This window comes from Panthera leo, chromosome C1 (assembly GCF_018350215.1).
Source record: "Panthera leo isolate Ple1 chromosome C1, P.leo_Ple1_pat1.1, whole genome shotgun sequence".
NCBI classification, from domain to species: Eukaryota; Metazoa; Chordata; class Mammalia; order Carnivora; family Felidae; genus Panthera; species Panthera leo.
The window spans coordinates 20509448-20530570 of NC_056686.1; the positions used below are offsets into that span (position 1 = coordinate 20509448).

General features: G+C 56.4%; 1 protein-coding gene across 8 annotated transcripts in view; it reads right to left on the reverse strand.

Moving 5' to 3' along the window:
- Positions 1-5530: 5530 nt before the first annotated feature.
- The window catches only part of AHDC1 (AT-hook DNA binding motif containing 1), a 64112-nt gene continuing 48519 nt past the window's right edge, over positions 5531-21123 (reverse strand). For all 8 annotated transcript variants that reach the window (XM_042950651.1, XM_042950658.1, XM_042950650.1 and 5 more), the window contains 2 exons: positions 15966-20882; positions 5531-6164 (listed from right to left, as the gene is read on the reverse strand). In XM_042950651.1, the coding sequence (XP_042806585.1) occupies positions 16009-20808 (4800 nt within the window). In that variant the 5' untranslated portion in view covers positions 20809-20882 and the 3' untranslated portion in view covers positions 5531-6164; positions 15966-16008. The remainder of the gene's footprint in view (positions 6165-15965; positions 20883-21123) is intronic.

The window sequence follows — 21123 nt, forward strand, 5'->3', positions numbered from 1 at the left end:
AGCCCAGGGGTAACTGAGTGTACTTGTGTCTTTGTACATCTGTGTACGAGCGTGTGATTGTGTTTGTTACCTTTGAGCCTGTGTGCCTGCACATGCCTGAAGGTGTGTGTGTGTTTGTATCCGTTTGTGTGCCCGTGGCTCTGGGTTTTTCTCTGGAAGAATGTCCCAGGTGTACATGGGACTGTTCTGGTGTGTGCCTGAATAAGTATTTGCCGTGTGTGTGTGTGTGTGTGTGTGTGTGCGCGCGCGCGCCTGTGTGATCCCTTGCTATCTGCATGTGATCTTGTCTGGCATCCTTGTGTTTCTGGGCTTAGCTGTGTGTTGAATTGTGCACCTGTATGTATGTCCCTGAGAACCCATCTCTCCATGTATGTCATTGTGCATTCCTGTGAGCGCCCTGAGTTGTGTCCTGGAGTGTGGCTGTGTGTCCAGGGGCTGCTGGCTCTGTGCCCTCCTTGGCTTCACTCCCTGCTGCCTGAGTGAGCTGACACCTGCTCCCTGAGCACTGGACCCCCTCCCCCCACCTGGCAAGGACAAGGAAGGACACGGAGACAGAGTCAGACACGGAGGCAGAGACAGACTTGGAGGGGGGACACAGAGAGCCAAGTAGGCTGGAGAGGTGGTGACCCAGAGTCATGTGATCAGCCTCGGAGCCCAAGACCCAGAAGAGGGAGAATGATGCCAATATCCAGACATCAGAGAGAGGGAGACCCAGAGTCACACAAAGACCCAGAGCACCAAGTCCGGAACTGCTGAAACAGACCAGAGATCAAGGATGTGGCTCCCCAGCCTCCCTCCCTCCCACTCTAGACTTTCCAGCCCCAGCTGTGCCTCCTCCACATACCCAAAGCAGAGTTCTCCGGGTCCTGGGAGTCTGTGCCCCGGGACTGGAAACCAGCCTCCTTCTTGCAGCTGCTGGCTGTATGCGCGTGTGTGTGCATGTGCCACCATCTGTGTGCAGTCCTGGGCTGGTGCCTGCCTACCTTGCACGCAGCCTTCCCTATCATGCTCTCTTCGTGCTGTTGCCTACATTTTCACAGGCCCAGATCATGCACATCTTTACACACATGCCACACAGCCAGCCACACTCATTCAAACCCAGAAACATGCCCTATGTCTCCTTCTCTAATATATTTGCACATAGGGCTAGAAAGGCCACCATGCACACAGCCAACTAGCAAATCTCACCTTCCTAAGCTCTCCCAGCCAGCCAGTCACCCTTCAGCAACCTCCAAGGGCAGCTATCCCCCTGCCACAGACAGGCAAAGACATAAGACCAAATCTGTCAATTCCAACAGACTATGCACTCAAAGGCAGAGACCCCATCTGTTTTGTTCACTGTTATATCCCCAAATGCCTAGGCCATTGCCTGGAATCTTGTAGGTGCTTAAGAAATATTTGTGGAATGAATGTGTTTACAGTGTCTCTAACAGTCACTCAGAAAACCCATAGTAATTTACAGCCACTCAGTGAAAAACACTAATGGATACCACAGTGTACACATACTTCTTATGTGTACATAAGATGTACACATCTTCTTCTTATGTGTACATAAGATGTGTACATCTTACGAACACCTAGGACAACACATTAAATATAGGTGTGTGCAGGGGCGCCTGGCTGGCTCAGTCGGGTGGGCGTCCAACTTCGGCTCAGGTCATGATCTCACAGTTCGTGTGTTCGAGCCCCGCGTCGGGCTCTGTGCTGACAGCTCGGAGCCTGGAGCCTGCTTTGGATTCTGTGTCTCCCTCTCTCTCTGCCCCTCCCCGGCTCGCACTCTGTCTCTCTCTCTCAAAAATAAAATAAACATTAAAAAAAAATAAAAAAAAATATAGGTGTGTGCACACAGGTGGGTACTTGTGTGTAAACACTCAGCACAATAGTTGGATTGGAGATTCTGAACTTTGCACATTAGAATCACCAGGGTAGCTTTTAAAAATCCCATTACCCAAGACCCATCCAGCCCAATGAAATCAGACTTTCTGGGCTGAGAAACATTGCTCTAGATGAATGGACCTGAAAATGTTGACACATAGGTTATTACCAGGGATGTGGGTAGAGTGGATTTTCACTTTTAACAGTACATCGAAGCTGACTCCCAAACCAGATTACTTGGGTTTGAACTCTGGGATCACTATTTACTCACTGAGTGGTCTTTACCTCTCTGCACTTGAGGTTCCTTCTATAAAACAGGATAATAATCATTACAATAAAGCCTTGTCATAGAATTGTTGTGGACATGGAATGAATTTTATATATAGAGTTTAGAACAGTACCTGGTACATAATAAATAAATCATTTCCTATATTTATTTAAACTTTGAATTAAGAAAATTTTTTCTTTATGTTTATTTTTGAGACAGAGAGAAACAGAGCATGAGTAGGGGAGGGGCAGAGAGAGGGAGACAGAATCCGAAGCAGGCTCCAGGCTCTGAGCCGTTAGCACAGAGCCCGACTCGGGGCAGGAACCCGTGAACCGTGAGATCAAGACCTGAGTGGAAGTCGGATGCTTAACCAACTGAGCCACCCAGGTGCCCCTTGAGTGAATTGTTTAAGCAAGATTTTTTTCTTAATTTAAATTGTTACGGAAGACCAAGGACTAAAAGAAAAGAAAGAAAAGAAGAAAGAAAGAAAGAAAGAAAGAAAGAAAGAAAGAAAGAAAGAAAGAAAGACTGACCAAGGGCTCTGAGACACACTACTTCTGCCCACTTCTCATGTGGTCTTGGACAAGTCACTTACTCTCTGTCTCGAACCTATTTTCTCATCTATAAATGAGGCGAGTAAATTCTCTACCTCAAGGATTGTTTTGAGGAACACAAACTTCAGGGAAGTATTCAACAACAGTGCTGACCCCCAAACATCTTTGAGCCGCATGGCCTTGATGCTTTCTGGAATCAGGTGCAGGGCTGTGACTGTGGTGAGGCCAAAATTTCTGAAAAGAACAGATCAAAATAGGGTGACCCCCATCCCTGCCCTACCCACCTGGACGGGGTCGGAGAGACTTCCATCCCAAAGGCCGGGCCCTTGGCCCTGGCAGATCTCCCAAGTCTGCTCTCCAAAATACACCTCTGCCCTCCTCACCCCTTACTAAGTCTCAAGACTGAGACCCTTTCCCTCCCGGCGCTCCCATTCTCACGTCGCCCCTCACTTTCACTTTCCAGGAGCTTGCTCTCCAAGTCTCCCTCCCATCCCAGAAACCGTAGCTCCATTCTTGGCAGTGAATCCCCATCCTTTCTCCAAAACCCTCTTCAAGTTAATGAGCCCCCTCCTGGGCTATAATCACCTCCCTAAACTTCCATTTCCTTCCTGGGTCTTCCCTCCCCACCCCCACCAATTCCTGGGCACACAAGCCTTCACTGCCCTCCCTCCCCATTTCAAGCAGAGCCCCCAGTCCCTTCCACTGAATTCCCCCTACTGCCCCCTTACCTCACTGAAACTCCTCTGGGCACCCTCCGTACCCCGCCCCCCAGTCCTCAGCCCCCTCCCCCAACCTCTCCCAAGCCAGCCCCACCTGGACAGCGTTCCCAAGCTTCTTCTGCTTTCTCAGCAGCACTGAACACACTTATTTTCTCCCTGCAGGCAATTCATGGGGCTGAAAACAAGCTTCTCTCGCCTCCCCCACTGGTTCCATCCATGCCACCTACTCCAAAGAGCCTCCACCGGGCTCCAGAGTGACCTTGTCAAAGCCCTCTCCCTGTCCTCTCCCCTCCACACACAGCGTCTGCTCCAAAACGACCTAAGATGTGTGGCTTCTGCCTGCCCCGCCCCCACCTCCCAGGCCTTTGCACGTGCTGTTTACTCCTCAGGTGACAAAGACCCCCTTCCAGGCTCCTACTGGGTCTCACTGCTCCCTGCCCCCACTTGCAGCGCCATACTGGAATGTAGCCTTGAGCTTAGTGTTGCTGCCTTCGCCTCGCCGTGCAGTGAGGCGACAGTGTCTTCTTCTGAGTTTTATGGATGCTTAGAGGGGGCTTGGTGGGTGGCTAAACCTCACATCCAGCACAGAGGCTGCCGTTTTAGGGGACTTTTTTTTTTAGGGGACTGTTTTACCTGCCCCATCTGAATCCTCTGGCCTCCTCCTCCAGACAGGTGTCCCCAGAAGCTGGGGGTCTCTCTCCCCCTCACACCAAGGGTTCCTCAGACTCTCTCAAGACCTGAGCCTTGCTGGTTGGGCCATTTGGAGCCCATCCCTTGGGATCTCCTTGATCTTCAGCGGGAGACACACAGAGAGCCACGTTTCACAGAACTTCAGCATGAAGTGGATCCATGGGAAAAGCTGTCTGCTAAAGACCAGGCAGCCCAAAGTGGTCAAGGACAGCCAAGTGCTCCCCAAAGTCAGGGAGTGGGGAACAATTTAGCTTTTCCAGGCCCACCAGAAATAGGCCAGAAATGGGTTTTCTTTATACAAAATTTATAAAAGCTGGGAGGAAACAGAGCTGGGATTTGGGGTTCAGGGTGGAGAGAGAAAGGCAGAAATATCAGGGTTGGGGTGCCTGGGGGGCTCAGTTGGTTGAGTGTCCAACTCTTGGTTTTGGCTCAGGTCGTGATCTCACAGTTTCCTGAGTTCAAGCCCTGCATCTGGCTTTGCGCTGGCAGCACGGAGCCTGCTTGGGATTCTCACTCTCTCTCTCTCCCTCCCTCTCTGCCCCTCCCCTGCTCACATTGTCTCTGTATCTCTCAAAATAAATAAACTTAAAAAAAAAAAGTATCAGGGTTACTGGCTTAGTCAAACTTTGGAATTTGCACAGGTGTGCAAATGCAGGTGTGTTGGGGCAAAATGGGGGGCCCGGAGACCAAGGAGACCCAAGACCTGGGGTGAATGGGAGATACGCAAGCAAGAGTACTCCAGTCCTTGTGGGGAAGGGGTGTATCCCACAAGGGTTCTTGGGTTTAGGATGGAACGCGTATCTCAAAGACAGGTTCCCTGAACCAGGGTAGAACTGTAGGGACCAAAGGCTGGGGTGACATAGTACAAATGAAGGGACTAGAGTCAGGAGACCTGAGATCTAGGATGGAATGAAAGGGTCCAGAAGCAGAGAGACCCAAGACCTGATTCATAACGGGGATCCCTCAGGGAGAGGAAACCTAGGACTTGGGGGGAGAACAGGGGATCCTAGAGGCAAGCATCCCTGTACTCTGGGGTCCTGATGCGTGGGACAGAATACAGGTCTCAGGATCAGGGGAGACCCAGGACCAAGACCAGGCAGAATGCCTGGATCTGGGACATAATGCATGGACCAGGGACCACAAAGGCCTATGGAGCTGGCCGGGGAACCCCAGGGGCAAGGGAGACCCAGGGCCTGGGCGGTAATCTGGGAGTGGGGTCTGGGGGCGGTTCCCAGATGCAAAGCTGACTCTGATCCCAGGCAGAAGGGAGAACTCAGAGGGAGGGGACACATGAAGGTATTTCAACTTTGGGGAACCAGTGCCTGACAAAACGCAGCCATGCCTCTTCCAATTCCATCCACCCTCACTCACCCCCTTTCACAAGACACAAGGTGGCTTTTTTTTTTTTTTTTTTTTTTTGCTTTTTTTCATTTCTTTTTAATACAAACTTGGATCTTTGGGTGTGTCCTGCCAAAACAGAAAACAACAACAACAACAGAAGAGAAAACCCAAAAGAGTGAAAAATAAGAAAGAAAGAAAAAAAAAAAAAAGCTCCCGCAAGAGGTTCTTCTCCCTCCCCCCTACCATGCGAATTTGCACACCACGGGACCACAGCAGGTTTACAGAATGCAATATACAATCCACGATTTATAATAAAACAGTATATACAATAAATAGGATATTGTTCATTTTTGTCAAACGACCTGTAGATAAATTTCTCAGTGCATACTTGCAGGGGCTCTGGACACCTCGGGGCCCCGCTCGCAACCTCTTGCACACGCTCGCTCTCTCTCTCTCTCTCTTTTTTTTTTTGTCTTTTTCTAAAACTGTGTTTTGTTTTTAAGTTTTGTACATTTTTAAAAAGTATTTACAATTGCTGGTTTTGTGCAGAAAGGGCTCACCTTCGGCTTCTGCGTGGAGGAGATGGGCAGGGAGAGGTGGGGGGAGGTGGGAGTGCAAGGGGTACCGGGGGGGTGGGGCGGGAGGCAGAGGGGCAGGCGCTCCTGCCAGAGGACAATGTGGACGCTGGGAGGGGTCTTGGCGTTGGTTTTCTGAAAGCTGCAAAGAAACACAAAAGAGGCAGAAGTCAGCTGTAGGCACAGACATGGAATTCTGAGAACAGGGATGTTAAGAGTGGGACCCCCCACCCACTTCCTACCAGCATCCTGGGAGAAGCTAATGACATCGTTCCTTCTCCCAGAAAACTCCAAAGAGTAACCCCCCCCCCCCCCAGCCCCCGCGACAATGGACTGCTTCTGGCCTTCTCTGAACTCAGTTTCCCCATCTGTAAAGTAGGTTCGTATCTAAGGCCCGTACCACTGAGAGGTAAAGGAGAGGAGTCAGGGCTCCAGGCAGTGCCGTTGGTTAAGAACTTGGGCTCCTGAGTCAGACACAACCAAGTTCAAATGCTAGCACTACTACCGGATAGCTCTATAACGTTGCGCAAGTCGGTGAATCTCTAGGAGCCTCAGTTTGCTCATCTGTAAAAAAGGGGATAATGAAACCAGCCCATATGTTTGCTGGGAGGATTCAGTGGTTTAAGGTAGATTAACCCTGGTACATAAAACATAATAAAGGATCCTAATTACAAGTCGTAATTATTTTCCTGGGACCTGGGCCAGCTAGGTGCCCCAAGCCTCAGTTTCCTCGTCCAACGATGAGTTTAGGAATTCTGTTCTGAGGAAGGACACGGTGGGGAAGACAGGGCTTGAGCACGGCACAGGTGTGAACTACACACCCGTGCACTTTTGTTTCTTCTAATTCCAACCCTTTCTCAGCCCCCCCCCCCCCCCCGCCAATGCTATTCTGTTCCTTACAGAGGCTCGAGGTGAGGAGGAAGTCTGTCTGAATAAAGGAAGAAAGAAATTGCCCAGCACAATACCATCAGTGTTTGGCTGTACCCCTCGCCCTCCTGAGGCTCAGAAACTCCCAAGTTCCCAGTCTCTACGATCACTAGACATTGGAGGCCTGAAGTACCCCTTCTCCAGACTTCCCCATTCAGAACCCAAGGTTTTGCTGGGGCTAAGTGGGAAGATGCCCAGAGGGACAGGGATGGGCTGGGTTATTCTCAAGACCGGCAGTCGTTAGCCTGGCACTTTCTGAGTTCTGGGGGCCTCCTCGCAGAGCCCTGAAATTCCCATCCCACACTTGGTGAGTGACCCATCCCACCAGAAATAAGGGGTGGGGGGTTCTAAAACTGCCTTCTAAGACCCCTCAGCGGGCCGTCCTCCCTCCCCCACCCCTGCAGGAAACAGGCGGCCACAGAAAGCCTTTCCTCCCTTGTCCTTTCTTGGCTTCCCTTCGCAACAGGGCCACATTTAAATTCTGCTCAGCCTCGGCTGCTGTCTGCTGGGCAGTCGGCCCTGGGGAAGACTTTTGTCCTGAGGCTGGACTTGCCAGGACTCCCCCCAGGGCCAGGGGAGCCAGGTGGGCTCTCACAAGGCTGGGGCAGCCCCCATCCCGGTGTATCACCCAGGCAGGCAGCAAGCAGAGGTGGGAGGGGAAGGGCAGGAGCTGCAGCCCGTGAAGCCCGTCAGGTCCCCTGCAGTGAGGGAGGGTGGTGGATCAGCCGCAGGGGGACGGGGTGCGCCTGTCAGGGGGCAGCTGTGTTAGAACTAGGGTGAACGGTGGGAGAGCAGCTCTTGGGGCAGGGGGTGCTGCTGGGAATGGATGTCAGTTCTCCAGTTAGGGTGACAAACAGGAACAGCTGTAGGGATAAGCAGGGCATCCACGAGGGCACAGGACTACTGTATCTGGGGGAACGGGTGGGTTCAGCTGGGGCCTGGGGGTACCTATCTGTAGGGCAGCCTTACTGCAGTTGAGGAACAGCTGGCAAGCTGAGGAACCGCCATTGGGGAGACGCGTATAGTGTGCTGGGGTGACAAGTGAGGGGGAGATTCAGGACCAGCTGCTCCAAACCACTCAGCAAGTGGACCATACCAAACCCCAGTCTTCTCTGCTCCCCCTAAGGGCCCCGGGGCAGGCTGGGAGCCTCTGCACAAATCCCTGTCACCCCCGCCCCCTCCGGCCCTTAGCCACTGCCAGTGACCCTCTCCAAGCCAGGTCTCCATGGTGATCTCAGCCCAGCAGGCAGCTCCTGCCAGAACCATTCCCGTGGTGCCGGCGGCCAGGCAGCAGGGAGGCTTTCTCACCCCTCGGCTCAGCCCTCGCTGTCTCACCTTCCTCCTCCCTCTGCCCTCCCCAGCTTTCGGGACTGGGCCAGAATCTGGGGGATGGGGAGAGAATCAAAACCAGAGGTTCCTGAGCGGGGAGAAGGGAGAATGCTGTAGCCATGTAGAACCCTGACTTCTACAAAACAGAACTAATGCTGCCATGCCAGGCGGCCCTGTGCTGGGCACTGGGGACAAAGCAGAGGAGACGGATCTGGCCCCTGCCCTTGCGGGGCTCACAGAGCAGAGACCGAAGCAAAGCCGACCCCCAAAGCAGGCAATTTACAAATGTCGGGAGATGGGGGCTGTGCTAAAGGCAGCCGTTGGTGGGGGTGGGGGTGGGGTTCAGGGAGCACAGAGGGGGCACCCAACCCAGCTTTGGCAGGAGGGACTATGGCTCTTCAACTCACTGCTGAGCGCAGCGCCCAGCACATGCCGGCGTCAAGAATATGTGCCGACCCAATGCCAGAGCGACGACCAGTGTAAGTCCAATCAGCATGTCAAGGTCCAGCTCAGGTCTTGCACATCTCCAGGACGCCTCCTTAGACCACCCCGTTACCATAGCTACTGGTGCACTTGTCATTCCCTTCCACGCTCCTCCAGGGCAGAGACCTGTGTGTGGTACCTCTACATCCCCAGTGCCAGCATGCACCTGGCGCCCCAGGACACCAGCCATTGTTCATGAGACTTAACCTTTTAGTGCCTCCATACTGAACAACTGCAGAACCACGTTCCACTGAGTCCTCGCGCTCTAGCAGTTTTACCGTCTGAGGTGCCAAGGCATGAAATGGTCTCTGCCGGTCAGTAGGGGCTGGCACCGGGAGCATGGAGGGATAGCGGAGCAGGGATTCACAGTGCTGCAGGTCATGTAGATATCAGGCTGTCCAGGCTGCTCTTCCCCGCAAAGGAGCACATGTTTTGTGTTTTCGTTTAAGCAACCAGCAGACATGTATTCACATCCACTAACTGCCGGGCTGGGAGCCCTTGGTCTAACCTCCACCTTCTGGTCTCTGCCCTCCAGGAGGGGGTCTCAACACCAAACAAGGCAGTGGAGCAGAAGGCACAGAGAATGCATGGAAGTTTGAGAGACTGATTTGCTGTGTGACCCAGGGCAAGCCCTTTCCCTCTCTGGGCTTCAGTTTCTATGTAAAATTGGGGGTTGAATAGGTAATGGAAGAGATCTTCAGGCCCCAAAGAAAAGGGGTCAGAGGCAAACCACAGTTGCCCAAAGGCAACCCCTCTGACATCTTCAGGCAAAGTCAGGCCTGTGAGTCCCTCAAATGTAGAGAGGATACTGCTTCCCTGGGGGCTCAGACCACACTTGACAGATGGGAGGCAGTCTGGCGGGACGGACCGGCTGTAGGGTGTGGGTGTGGCTCTCCTCCCCACTCCAGAACATTTTTTTCAAAATCTAGTGACCATAGGCACTCCATCCATGGTGTGGCCATAGGCACTCCTTAAATTCTGGCTCTGCCAGCCATTCTCTCCTTAGGGATCTTTCCCCACTTCCTCTACTGCTGGGCATAGAGGGGGAGGCTATGGGGACCAAATAGGGTTCGTATCCATGGTCACCCACCAAGCTTCTGTGTATCTCCCACCTTGCTGCTGCACACTGCTTACCAGTCCTAGGAGGCTCTACACCCAACACCCGTACTCTCTGCCTTCCTGATCAGAGGTGACTCCGCAGGCGGGCACTAGCGATGCGTATATGTTGGGCACGTGACCGAGTGATCCCCAAGGGCCCCTCCTGGCTCTGTCATTCCATGCTTCCTGCTAGGGTGGCTGTTGTGTCTTTGGGCGAGTCCCCCTCCCTGTCTGTAAACTGGGCGGGGTTGTACTTGGAGAACTCCAAAAACCTAGTTAGCCTGCAGAGTTCAGACTGGTTTATTCATACACCCCTCCCCTGCCCCATCTTAGGAACCTATGTGAGGACAGCAAGGGGGAGAGAGATGGTCTCCTACCGACTCCCAGTGCTCACCTTTCCCTCTCTCAATTCTCTATGGTCTACATGCTCCTCTTTGTTTTTTGTTTTGTTTTGTTTTGTACATGCTCCTCTTTGACTCAAGGCAAAAAACAACGTCCCAGGCACGATGAGACATCAGGGAAGGCAGGGAACATGCACAGAGACAAGCAGCCAGTCTAAAGGAGCCGATGAGGACGTGATAAGGAGGACATTCCCAGGAAGGGCTGTCATGGATGCATAAAAGGCTGGAGATTAAGTGCGCCTGGGAAGGATCCTGGAACACTTCTTGGAGGAGGTGATGTCTGAATGAAAGATAGGAACTGACAGGTGGGAGATGGATGGTAGGCAGGAAAGGGCAACCCAGGCCAGGGACAGCCAGAGGAAAGGCACAGGGTACCCTGGGGAAAGGCTGCCCCGGAAAGCTCCCTCCTAATTCCACATTCTAGGGCTGGAAAGGGAGAGTGTGTGAGGAGGTCAGAGACGAAAAAGACCTGACTACCTGGAATACCAGGCTAGGTAGCTGGGCCTTTATTTTGTGAGACTGGAGAGAGGATGCAATCAAAAGATGTTAAGCAACGGAGTCACAGGAGCAAATGGACTTGAATTAATTCATCCAGTAAATATTTGGGGGGTGGGGAAGGGGCTCCAGACACCATGCATCCAGAAATGCTGAACAAGCACTTTGGTGGCCACAAAGGGGAGAATGCACTCGGGCTGGGGGCAGGACTCAGGGCAGAGCTGTGGCAGGCACCGGTTGCACTGACCCAAGGCTACAGCTTCTGGAGCCTCAAATTTGTTCAAGACCCATTTTCTGCCTCCAGGAAGCTCTTGCTGCTCGCCCTGCTCATGGTTCAGGAGGGCGGCCCCTGGTATATCCGGTGGGACTATTTCAGTCCTTGCCCTGGAGAGTGATGCCCACATGGAGGCTTTCAATGAACACCTGTTTATAGGCTGTAAACGCCATGAGGGCAGGACATTGCTTGTCTCGTTCAGTGGTATCCTCAGCACCAGATGCAATACCTGGCCCAGGGCAGGTGTGGCTGGCTCGTGTGTGTTGAACACAGAATTAACCTACGTCCCCTTGCCCTCTAGCATAGAGGGCACTATGGCAGCAAAAGTCATGATGACAAAGATGGAAAATCTGCTGGGAGAAAAAAAACCCACGATGTATTACAAAGTCACAAGGCTATCTTTTTCAGATGATCTGCACTGAGAGAGGGGACTGGTGCGAAGAACCGCATGGGAAGCGTGTCTAGCTGACCTGGGTCATTTAGAAGTCTGGGTCCCGTTGCCCATCAGGCTTCAGAGGCCTTGGGGTGGAGCCTGTGACTTACCTTGTCTCTGCACCACTCCCCTCTCCAGGGACGAATGGGCCAAAAACTAGGTGGTGTTTGTTTCACAGCCTCCCACCAAAGGCCCCAAACCCACACTAGATACAAAATCCTTCCTAGGAGACAGCAGGGACAGCAGGTGAAGGAAGCCTGGCTACAAAGTCCGGAGCAAGGAGGAAAGGGTCAGAGGTGTGTGTGTGTGTGTGTGTGTGTGTGTGTGTGTGTGTGTGTGACATAGACTGGGTGACAGAATTCAGCTGGTGGGAGGCATTTATCCACTCATTTACCAACCACTGGCTACGTGCCTATTGTGTGCCAGGGACCGGGCTAAGGGCTTCAGGGCTAATCTCATTAATTCTACAAGATACGCGGCAAGGTGATGTGACTCACCAGGTCACACAACTGGTAAGGGATGGAACCAGGCCCTGCACGGAGGCTGGTCTGCACCTACACGCATGCTCCTTGCCACGATCCTCCCGTTTCAGGGCCTCACCCCCTCAGGTTCTTCCGGGTCCACAGGGATGCGGGGAAATGGGGGAGGAGGAGCATGAGAGAGCATGTTCACAGAGAGATTATATTTCCAGGAAATGAGGGCTCAGAATGAGAAGGCCTGGCCTGAAAATGGCTGTGCGAGAGGCAAGAAATAGGATGGGAGGGAGGACAGTGTGAAAAAGAGCCCGCAAGAGGCCGGGGAGAGACGGCTGACCCCAGACGTGAGGGCTTCTTGCTCAGAGCCAGAGGCAAGATCAAGCGACCTCTTGAGGTTTCAAGACACAGAGAGACAAAGCACAGAGCAGCCGGGGCCTGGCCCAGGTCCGGGCATGCCTCCTGACCCTGGCTGGCTTAGTGGCCTTGGTTGGAAACTGCTTCCTGCTCTGGTCAGGCCCCAGGCTGGTGTAACCTTGGAAGACCTGTGACATTTCTCTTGGCCTCAGGTCCAGGCCTGAGAGGGAATAGGGAGGACAGGGGGACTTGACATTCCTGAGCACCTTGGAGGGCCCTTCCTGATCCCATCCCCATCCCCAGGGTCTAGGTAGGGCTGATCTTCAGTCATGGGGGCCCAGTGTGGAGTCAGTCTCCCTGGCTCTGCTTTCCATCTAAGGGACTGGAGATGGGGCCCAAGCGCTCCCCACCCCCTACCCCTTCCCTCTCTGTCCCACCAGCTCAGTTCTCTGACCAAGGGGGTCCCACATTTCCAACTCTGGCTCCCCTGAGCTTTCCTCTTCTAACTCACAGTGGGGTGTGACCTCCCCTTGCCCACAGTTCCCTCTGCCTGGAATGCCCTGCCCCCCGCCCCAAGTCTCTGGCTGTCCAAATCCTGCCTATTTTTCAAGGTCAAGTTCAAATGCTTCCACAGAACCTCAAAATCCATTTAAAATGTCAGACCCAGAAACATTTGTAGGGAGTGTCCAATCTGTCATTTGGTGGATGGTGACTCAGTGGCATGGGCTGGAGGGGGAGTGGTATGGCAGGGTACCCAGGTTCTGGGGAAGCAATACTGAGTTCAAATCCTGACTACACCATTCACTAACTGTGGATACCCTGGCAAGGTTCAGAGCTGCACCTGCTTCCTCGATAATCTGATGGGGTGCCAGGGGGAGGGCGCAACCATTTCCTGGCCTGCTGTGAAGGGTCAGCGAGGCAGCATTGCATGAAGGCCCCAGCACAGATAATGTGCCCCTTTTTTCACCAGAAGTTCTGAAAGATGACTTCTGACCCTACCACCCACCTTCCTGGTACATAAGCTTTGTTTCTCCCTACGTCTGGGCACCTGCCACTTTCCACCAGGTACTGGTTTTAGCTTCCTGGGGTGGATGCTGAGCTCTGAGGACAGGAGCCGTGTCTGCTTTGCTTCCCCTATGCCTGGTACTGGGACGGGCATCGAGGGGCTCAAGATGTGAGGCTGAGCTGAACCACTACTCCTGATACTTGCTCTGTGGGGGGGGGGGGGGGGGGGTTGGGAGGGCGCCTTCTAGCGGAGAACTCCTCAATGGTTCCCACTGGTCTTGGAATATAATTCAAACTCCTTCCAATGCCCTGCCTGCCCTGCCTGCTCGGTCAGTGTTACTGTCCTCCTATCAGTTTTTCAAATCTGAGCTCCTTCCTACCCCAGGGCTTTACCCATCGCTGTTCCCTCTGCCCAGAATGTTCTTCCCACTCCCTGTCTAGCTGATGCCCCTTCAGGCATCAGCTTCAGGATCTGGTCAGCCTGGTGCAGGCTCCCACGGCCTCCTACCTTTTCCTCTTTTGCAGTCCTTTGTACAGCAATCGTTACCAAATGATTATCAAATGTCCTTCTTTCTAAACTGGAAGCCCCTGAGGACCAGGACCTCCTCTGTGGTGTTCACTGTGGTGCCCCCCCCCCCCCCCCCAATGCCTGGGTCACAGTGGGTGCTGGACAGATGTCTCTGGAGCAACTGAATGCATCAGTCTGAGGACAGTGCTGTCAACTCCCAGCCCTGAGTAGGGAGCGTGGCCAGAATGTGGGGCTGGATGGCATCCCAGTTCCTCCTGTGTTCAGGCCTCACTGGATGGCTCCATTATGTATCTCACTGAGCTGTGACCTGCTCAAACACCCAGCCCCCACATTCATTTATTTTCCCACCCAGAGCCCAGGAGGAACGGTTTTTTGGATTATTTCACATTTCTGGATTATCCATGAGACATCTCCCCTCCAGTGAGAAGGATCAAGAGTTTGACATTTTAAACCCTAAGCAGCTTCTCCCTGGCCTGCTTCAGATCTGCAGCACTGCTGCTTGCAGTGAGACGCATGGGGAATGGAAGGCCATTTTAATCTTGGCCTGGCTTCATTAGGAGGAAACTATGCTGCCAAAAAAAAAAAAAAAAAAAAAAAAAAAAAAAAAAAAAAAAAAGGTTGGTCCACTGTCTATGCCATGCAGAGTTGGAACACCTAAAAGATGATCAAAGTCAAATTTCTTGAACAGATGGGGAAACAGAGGCCCAGAGCTGGAGGGAGTAAACGCGTGGTCAAGGGCATACAGCAAGTTGATGGCCAACTGGGGAACGGTCCTTCTCCAGGCCGCCTGACTCCCGCGTGCTGCCCTTTGCCACCTCTGGGCACCAAGGGACGTGGGGTCAGGCAGAAAGGGGATGATAAGTTTCCACTGACACAACTTCAGGACCCTGAGTCACCCTGGCCTCGAATGGCCTCCCCAGAGCAGGGATGGGACTTTCCAGGAGCCCTGCTATTCCTCCTCCAGGAAGAGACACTCCCAGGAGGCTGCGGTGGCAGCAGAGGTGGAGGGTGAAGGGCTGAGACAGGCCCCCAGTCCCCTTCCCCGCCACCTACCACATCTGAGCCACTTTGGTGACGGGTCTGTTGTCCAAACAGTGAAGATCTGATGGACCAGCTGTGGCTGTCTTTCTGGAGCTGGTTGTGCTTCAAGAAAATGACTCTTCCAACCCTGTCTCTTTTTACCATTTTGGAGGCATTTCCCCCTCGTTTATTTTCCTTTTCTTAAACAAAATCTTAAGAATACTAAAATTTTTGACTCCACCTAATGAGGACACGGTGCCTAAACATCTAGCGAAATTTAGCAGAACTCTTGGAAAAGCATTCGGCTTCCGGAAAGGGACTGGTTTCTTCTAGGCAGGAAATATTCTGCCTGGGGATAGACCCACTGGGTGCGGGTTGTCAGGCACAGCAGGATCCCAGCAACCTTTCTCCACTTCTGGATCCCTATCCCGCCTGCCTCTGACCACTCTGAGCCCACCTCAGGTCGAAGATATTGACAAATAATCTCTGGGTGCACCCCGAGGGACCAGGAAAGACACTTCAGGCCATTCTGTAAAAAGCCCTCGCAGAGTGTGACCAAGACATAGTGACCACACCCTCGGCCTGACCCCTGCCAGACTGCAGCTCGGACTAAATGAAGCTCCTAGAGAAGTGTGGGAGGCTGGCAGGGGCCGTACCTTGGATGGGCCCTGGCAGTTAATTATCACCCTGCTTCACCTTTTGCTCATCTCCCACAGGGCCCTGCACATGCCCTCCCTTGCGAGAGGTCAAGTGGTAGGTATTTCCTGGGACTCAGGCAGTGCCCGCCTAGGAGCTGGCCTGGACAAGGAAGATAAACATTTGATGAACCAAACCAGATGGCCGCATCCAGTCCAGGGTTCTCCAACCATTTCAGTAACTCAACGTCCAAGCCTCATGCTGGGTTCCCCACCCAAGCACCCCATCTCTTCCTGAAGACCGTCCCCAACACCTAATCCCAGACTCCTTCCTGAATCCCAGCTTCCTATTGTCGGGTCCCTGAGCTTGTCCTTAAATCCTTCCTGCTCATCACTGCACCTCTTCCCCTTGTCCAAGCTCTAACGTCCTCATCCTTCCCACCCCCCAGGCCTCCGCCCACTCCACCCGCATCCCCAGACTCACCCAGGAACAAAACCTCGAGGTCCAGTCGGCACTTCAGTTGGCACTACAGGGAGGTGACGGTGAATGTGTCCTCAGGGTGAGGTTCCGCCATGGGCCCCAGGAAGCCGCTCTTGGGGCCCCCACCCAGGCCGGGATGCGCCTGCGGCATAAAGCCTGGATACCTGTAGGCGGTATCCTGCAGGGGCAGCAGCGAGTCCCTCGGCACAGGGGACAGGGTCAAGTCACTAAGGAGTGGGCAGCCATAGCCAGCAGCGGCAGCAGCGGGGCCACGGGGTGGGCCAGGCGGCCGGGCCATCTCCAGTGGCTCCTTGTCGGCCTTGGGCGTGGCCGGCGGGCTAGCCAGGTGTGGGGCACTGAGGCACGCGGCCTCCGTCCTGCCCAGGAAGTCAGCCAGCAGCCCCGTACCCACCTTCCCTTCATAGGGCGGGCTGCGGGCAGCTGAGCCTGGCGGGTACCAGTAAGCTGTGCCCTTGCAGCTGGGGGAGTCATAGTGGGGCTGGCCCAGTGGCAGGTCCCGACAGCTAAGATGGGCCTGGGCTGCAGCTGCGTGGCCCAGGCTGGCCCCCTGGAGCCCATGCTTGAGGGGCTCGCAGGCAGCCAGCTTTGTGGGTGGCGGCCGCAGCTCCTCCTTGAAGCCCAGTGTGGGTGAGCAGGTGGGTGAGTACGCCTTCTGCAGGCCAGCATCAAACACCGTGGGTGGGTGGGCCAGAGGCGGGAAATGCTTGCCGTCTAACTCAGGAGCACCCAGGCTGGGCGAGTCGCAGTGGAAGCCTTGGCCGAAGGTGCCGTCAGAAGGGGTGGACGGGTTCATGGAGTAGGGTCCCATGAAGTCACAAGGGTCTCGCTCACCCACACCAAAGGCCCTTGACTGGGACGGCAGTGGCGACATGCTGCTGTCTCCACTGTAGTAGTCCAGGCCGAGGTCCGGGCTGTCCTGGAACAGGGGGTTGACTGGCTGCGGCTTGGGGATGAACTTGGCTTTGGCTGCTGCACCGCCTCGCTCCTTCTTGGCTGAGCAGGCCCCACCACCCCGTCCACCTCGTGGTTGCCGGGGCCCGGTGCTCCGTTTGGACGGGTAGCCTGAGGCAGTGGCCGAGGCGGACGATGGAAAGCCCAGATGTGAGGCCTCGAACAGGTCCACCTTCTTCCGCCGTCCACGGCCCGGCTTGGAGCTGCTCTGGAAGAGGACGCTCTGGTTCCAGTTGTAGCCGGGGGCAGAGGACGCCTCATTCCAGTCCATCATTAGTTTCTCCAGGCTGGACAGGCTCGACTGGCCCTCGCTGCTCGAGGCCTCGCTGTTGGCACGCCGAAAACCGCCGCCGACCGGTTGATTGAACTGGGTGCTGTCGGAGGATGACTCGGAGAAGGTCTCGGACACGGCCGTCTGCTGCTTCACCTTCTGCGGCGTGTAGTTGGAGATGTCCAGGATCACGTTGGGCTCGCTGACGTGGCAGTCGAAACCGGGATTGTAGAGCTGACTGAAGGCCTCCGAGGCCCAGTCCAGGCCTCCATAGCCCTGCCGGAAAGGCCACTGAGAAGCCCCCGCAAACTGCCGACAGTTTTCAGGCGAGGGCTGGAAGGAGGAGGAGGAGGAGGAGGCGGCAGAGGCAGCAGAGGTGGCAGAGGCGGTGGTGCCCTTGGGTACCATGTAGCCGCCGGGTGAGACGGTGCTGGCCCGGCTGTCACAGCGCAGGGGTGTGGGGGCTGAGCCAGAGAAGGGGGCCCCCTCAGAGCTGTTGAAGAAGGAGGCCTTGCTGGGTGGCAGGCAGGGGCCACCAGTAGGCGGTGGGGCGTAGCCGGCGCTGTGGGCGCTGCTGGGAGAGGCAGGCAGGCTGTTGCCGCTGCCGTAGGCGAAGCTGCAGTCCTTGCTGTTAGCACAGTCCTGGCCCGTAAAGGGCTTAGCCGGGGCAAAAACGCTTTGTCCGGCCCCGTAGCCGCCATATTGGGGTGGGTAGGTGTTGGTGGGTGGGTGGGTGGTAGGTGAGCGGGCCACAGCTGAAGGTGGGGGAGCCAGTTTCGGGAAGGTCTCGGCTGCCCGGCAGTCTGAAGTGGCCGGAGTTATCCCATAGCTCGCTGCCCGGCCTGGTGGGAAGGTCTGGCGAGAGGGCAAGACGGGCTGGAAGGAGGGGTCCGCACCAGCCCCGCTGCTGCCCACAGCCACGGGGCTGGCCTTGGCTCCCCGGCTGGGGAAGGTGGCCAGGCCCCGCTGGGAGGGCAGGGTGCTGGTGGGGGGCCCTGCGTAGGTGCCTGATGCCTTCCGGGACTCGGGGCGAGAGGCTGAGAGGGCAAAGTCTAAGAGGTCGGAGGAGTCATCCGAATCGAGCAGTGAGCGAAAATAGCCGGTGAAGAGGTTTTGGCGCTCCTGGCTGAGCTCGGTCTGACCCGCAGGTGCACCTGTGCTGTAGTAGCTGCCGCGGCCTGAAGCCCCGCTCTCTAGTCCAGTGGAGGCAAAGGCCTGGGCCTCGGTCCCCTGGAACCCACAGTTTCGGCCGGCTTGCCCGCCTGGGTGCCCATGGTGAGGGGCCCAGCCGCCACCCTTGTCCCCGGCCCACTCGGCACCTGCCTCCCCAAAGCCTGGGCCACTAGGCACCTGTTCTGGGAACAGAGTCCCGTTCTTCCGGGACCGCCTCTTGCGCTTGGGCTTCCCAGTCATGGCGTCCACCTCCCCCCGGCCCCGTTTGCGTGGGTGCCCCAATTCGGTGAGGCTGGGACCCCCAACGCCAGCAGCTGTCACTGCCACCACTTTCTTTTTCTTGCCGATGCCCTCGAAGAAGTCACTGAAGGAGCATCGGGCTGCCTTGGCTGCATGGCCCCCACCCCGGCCACCAAAACCGCCTGCTTTACCACCACGCCGTCGGAAGCCCTGCACACGGTGCAGGAAGTGGGAGATGCTCTGGGTGTCGGGTGCCTGGTGTACCGACTCGGGCTCGCTGGGTGTCCAGCAGCGGGGGGGTGAGCACCGCCCAGCGCACTGGCTCTGGCGGTTCAGGAAGGCCAGCTTGGCGAGGACGTCAGAGTACTCGGCCTTACTGTCATTGGCGTCTGCTGCGTAGGATGGCTGGGGAGATGCCAGCTTCTGCTTCCGCCGCCGCCGTTTCTTCACCTCTGGCATGGCCATGGTGGCCGCTGCCACGGTGGCCGCTTCAGCCGCTACCACCGCTGGCTCCTTGGGCTTGCCGGGACCCAGAAGCAGGTTCTTAGGAGGGCGGCCGCGTTTACGCTTAAGAATAATGGGCATCTCCCCGGGCGGGAAGACCACCACCACGTTCCGTCCATTGTTCTTCATCTTCAGCAGCGGGGTGGGCTCGGCTGACACGCGCAGGCCCAGCTCCTTGCCCTCCACACTGAGGCTGCTGCTCAAGGATGACACCTTGTATGTGGTCTTGTTCCGCCGCCCCAGTGATACAGGGATTTTGGCCATCTTCACCACCATGCGCCGCACACCCCGGCACTTGCCTTTGCGGGTAGGGGCTACTGGAGTCTGGGAAGATTCTGGCTCCAGCTCTGGGACTGGGCCTGGGCCCGGCAGGGCAGGAGGTGGTGGAGGCGGCGGCGGCGGGGGCTCGGCCAGGGCAGCTGCCAGCCCTGTGGGCATAGGCAGGGGCAGCAGGCGGCCCTCTGGTCCAGCGTCTGCCTTGCGTCCCCGTCCAGCTTTCCGCCGGCGACACAGGATCTTTGGCCTATCAGTGCGCCGCAAGGCGTACTTGGGGTGACCCTCAGGCCCATGGGGGCCGTGGGGTGAGCACAAGTCCAGGCGCAAGGGCTCAGCCAGTGGGCAGGGCCCCAGGGGCTGCTGAGGCTCCAGACGGCGGCCAGGGACATCAAGCAACTTGGGCAGGGGGTCAAGTGCCTGAGGGTCAAGCAGCTGCGACTCCAGGGAGTCGGGCAGGGTATCCAGGGCCTGGAGAGCCAGGCCTGGCAGCCCCAGAGGATCAGCAAGAGGTTGCAGGGGTGGCAGCTCCAAAGCTTCCCCGAGCGGCTCTAGAGCCTGTGGGTCCAGGAAGCGGGGCTGGGGGTCCAGGAGCTGAGGCTCTGGCTCAGGAGATGGTGGCTCGAGGGCCTGGGCCTCCAGCAGCTGGGCCTCGGGGCAAGTTAGGGAGGCCAGCTCGCTAAGGATGTCGGCGTCAGCAAGTTCTGAGTAATCAGGGCCGTCTGGCTCAGGCTCTGGGGGCAGACCGGTGGCCGCGGCCGTGGCTCCGGGACTATGGCCTTGACCAGGCTGGGGGCTGTCCCTAGGCTCGGGCTCAGGCTCATAGAGTGGGTGGCTGGGCCTCTCGGACTTAGCATGGGGGGTGGCCCGCTCCTCAGGGCTGCGGATGCTGTTGGCCAGGCTGGGTGAGGAGAAGAAGCTGTACTGAAGGTCACCAGGGGGCGGGGCAGGCGGGCGGCTGAGTCGGAGGCCACCGCAGTCCAGGTGTACACCGCTATGCTGCAGGTCTTGGGAGAGTCGCGTCAGGTCCTTCATGATGTCAATCAGCTGCACCACTGGACGCAGGTTCACCCGCCCGTTGTCCCAGCGACGTCGGGAGCTGTTGCCGTCTCCCGCGGGTGTGGGGCAGCGGGCCTGTGAGACGGGACGGGCCGCCCTTGGGGGCAGCGGGTCGTCCCCCTTGGCAAGGACTGGTGGGCGCCGGGTGCTGGGGTCCCGGCGTGGGGGTGGGCGTGGGTTCTCGGAGAAGGTGTGGGCGAAGGCCTTGTCGGGTGGGCTGGCAGGGGGCCGGGTAGGAAGCAAGGGCCGTGGGGTAGGGGGGCCGCCGGGGTAGTACTTGGGCTCCCGGAGGTAGTCAGGAGAGCTGCACACGGCACTGGAAGTCACCACCAGGCCCTGGGGCTTCACACGCATCCTGACCTTGTCCTCCGCGGGCCGCCGGGCGGGGCCGGGGCTGACATGAGGGTGCGAGAAGCCGGGACCAAGACCTGCCGGGCAGGACAGGCAAGAGAGCCCTCACTCGATGCCCAAGACCTTCTCAGCTTCCCACGTCCTCAGTGAACCCCTGCACCTCTCCCATGAGTCCCTTCAAGCCCAACGTCCCGTTGACTCCCAGCCCTTCCCAAACTACCCCATGCACCGTGAACCCCTCAGGGGTCCCAGTTCTACCGAGTGACAGCTCACCCACTTCCAGACGCCGGCTATGGGCTCAGGGAGAAGAGGATGCCT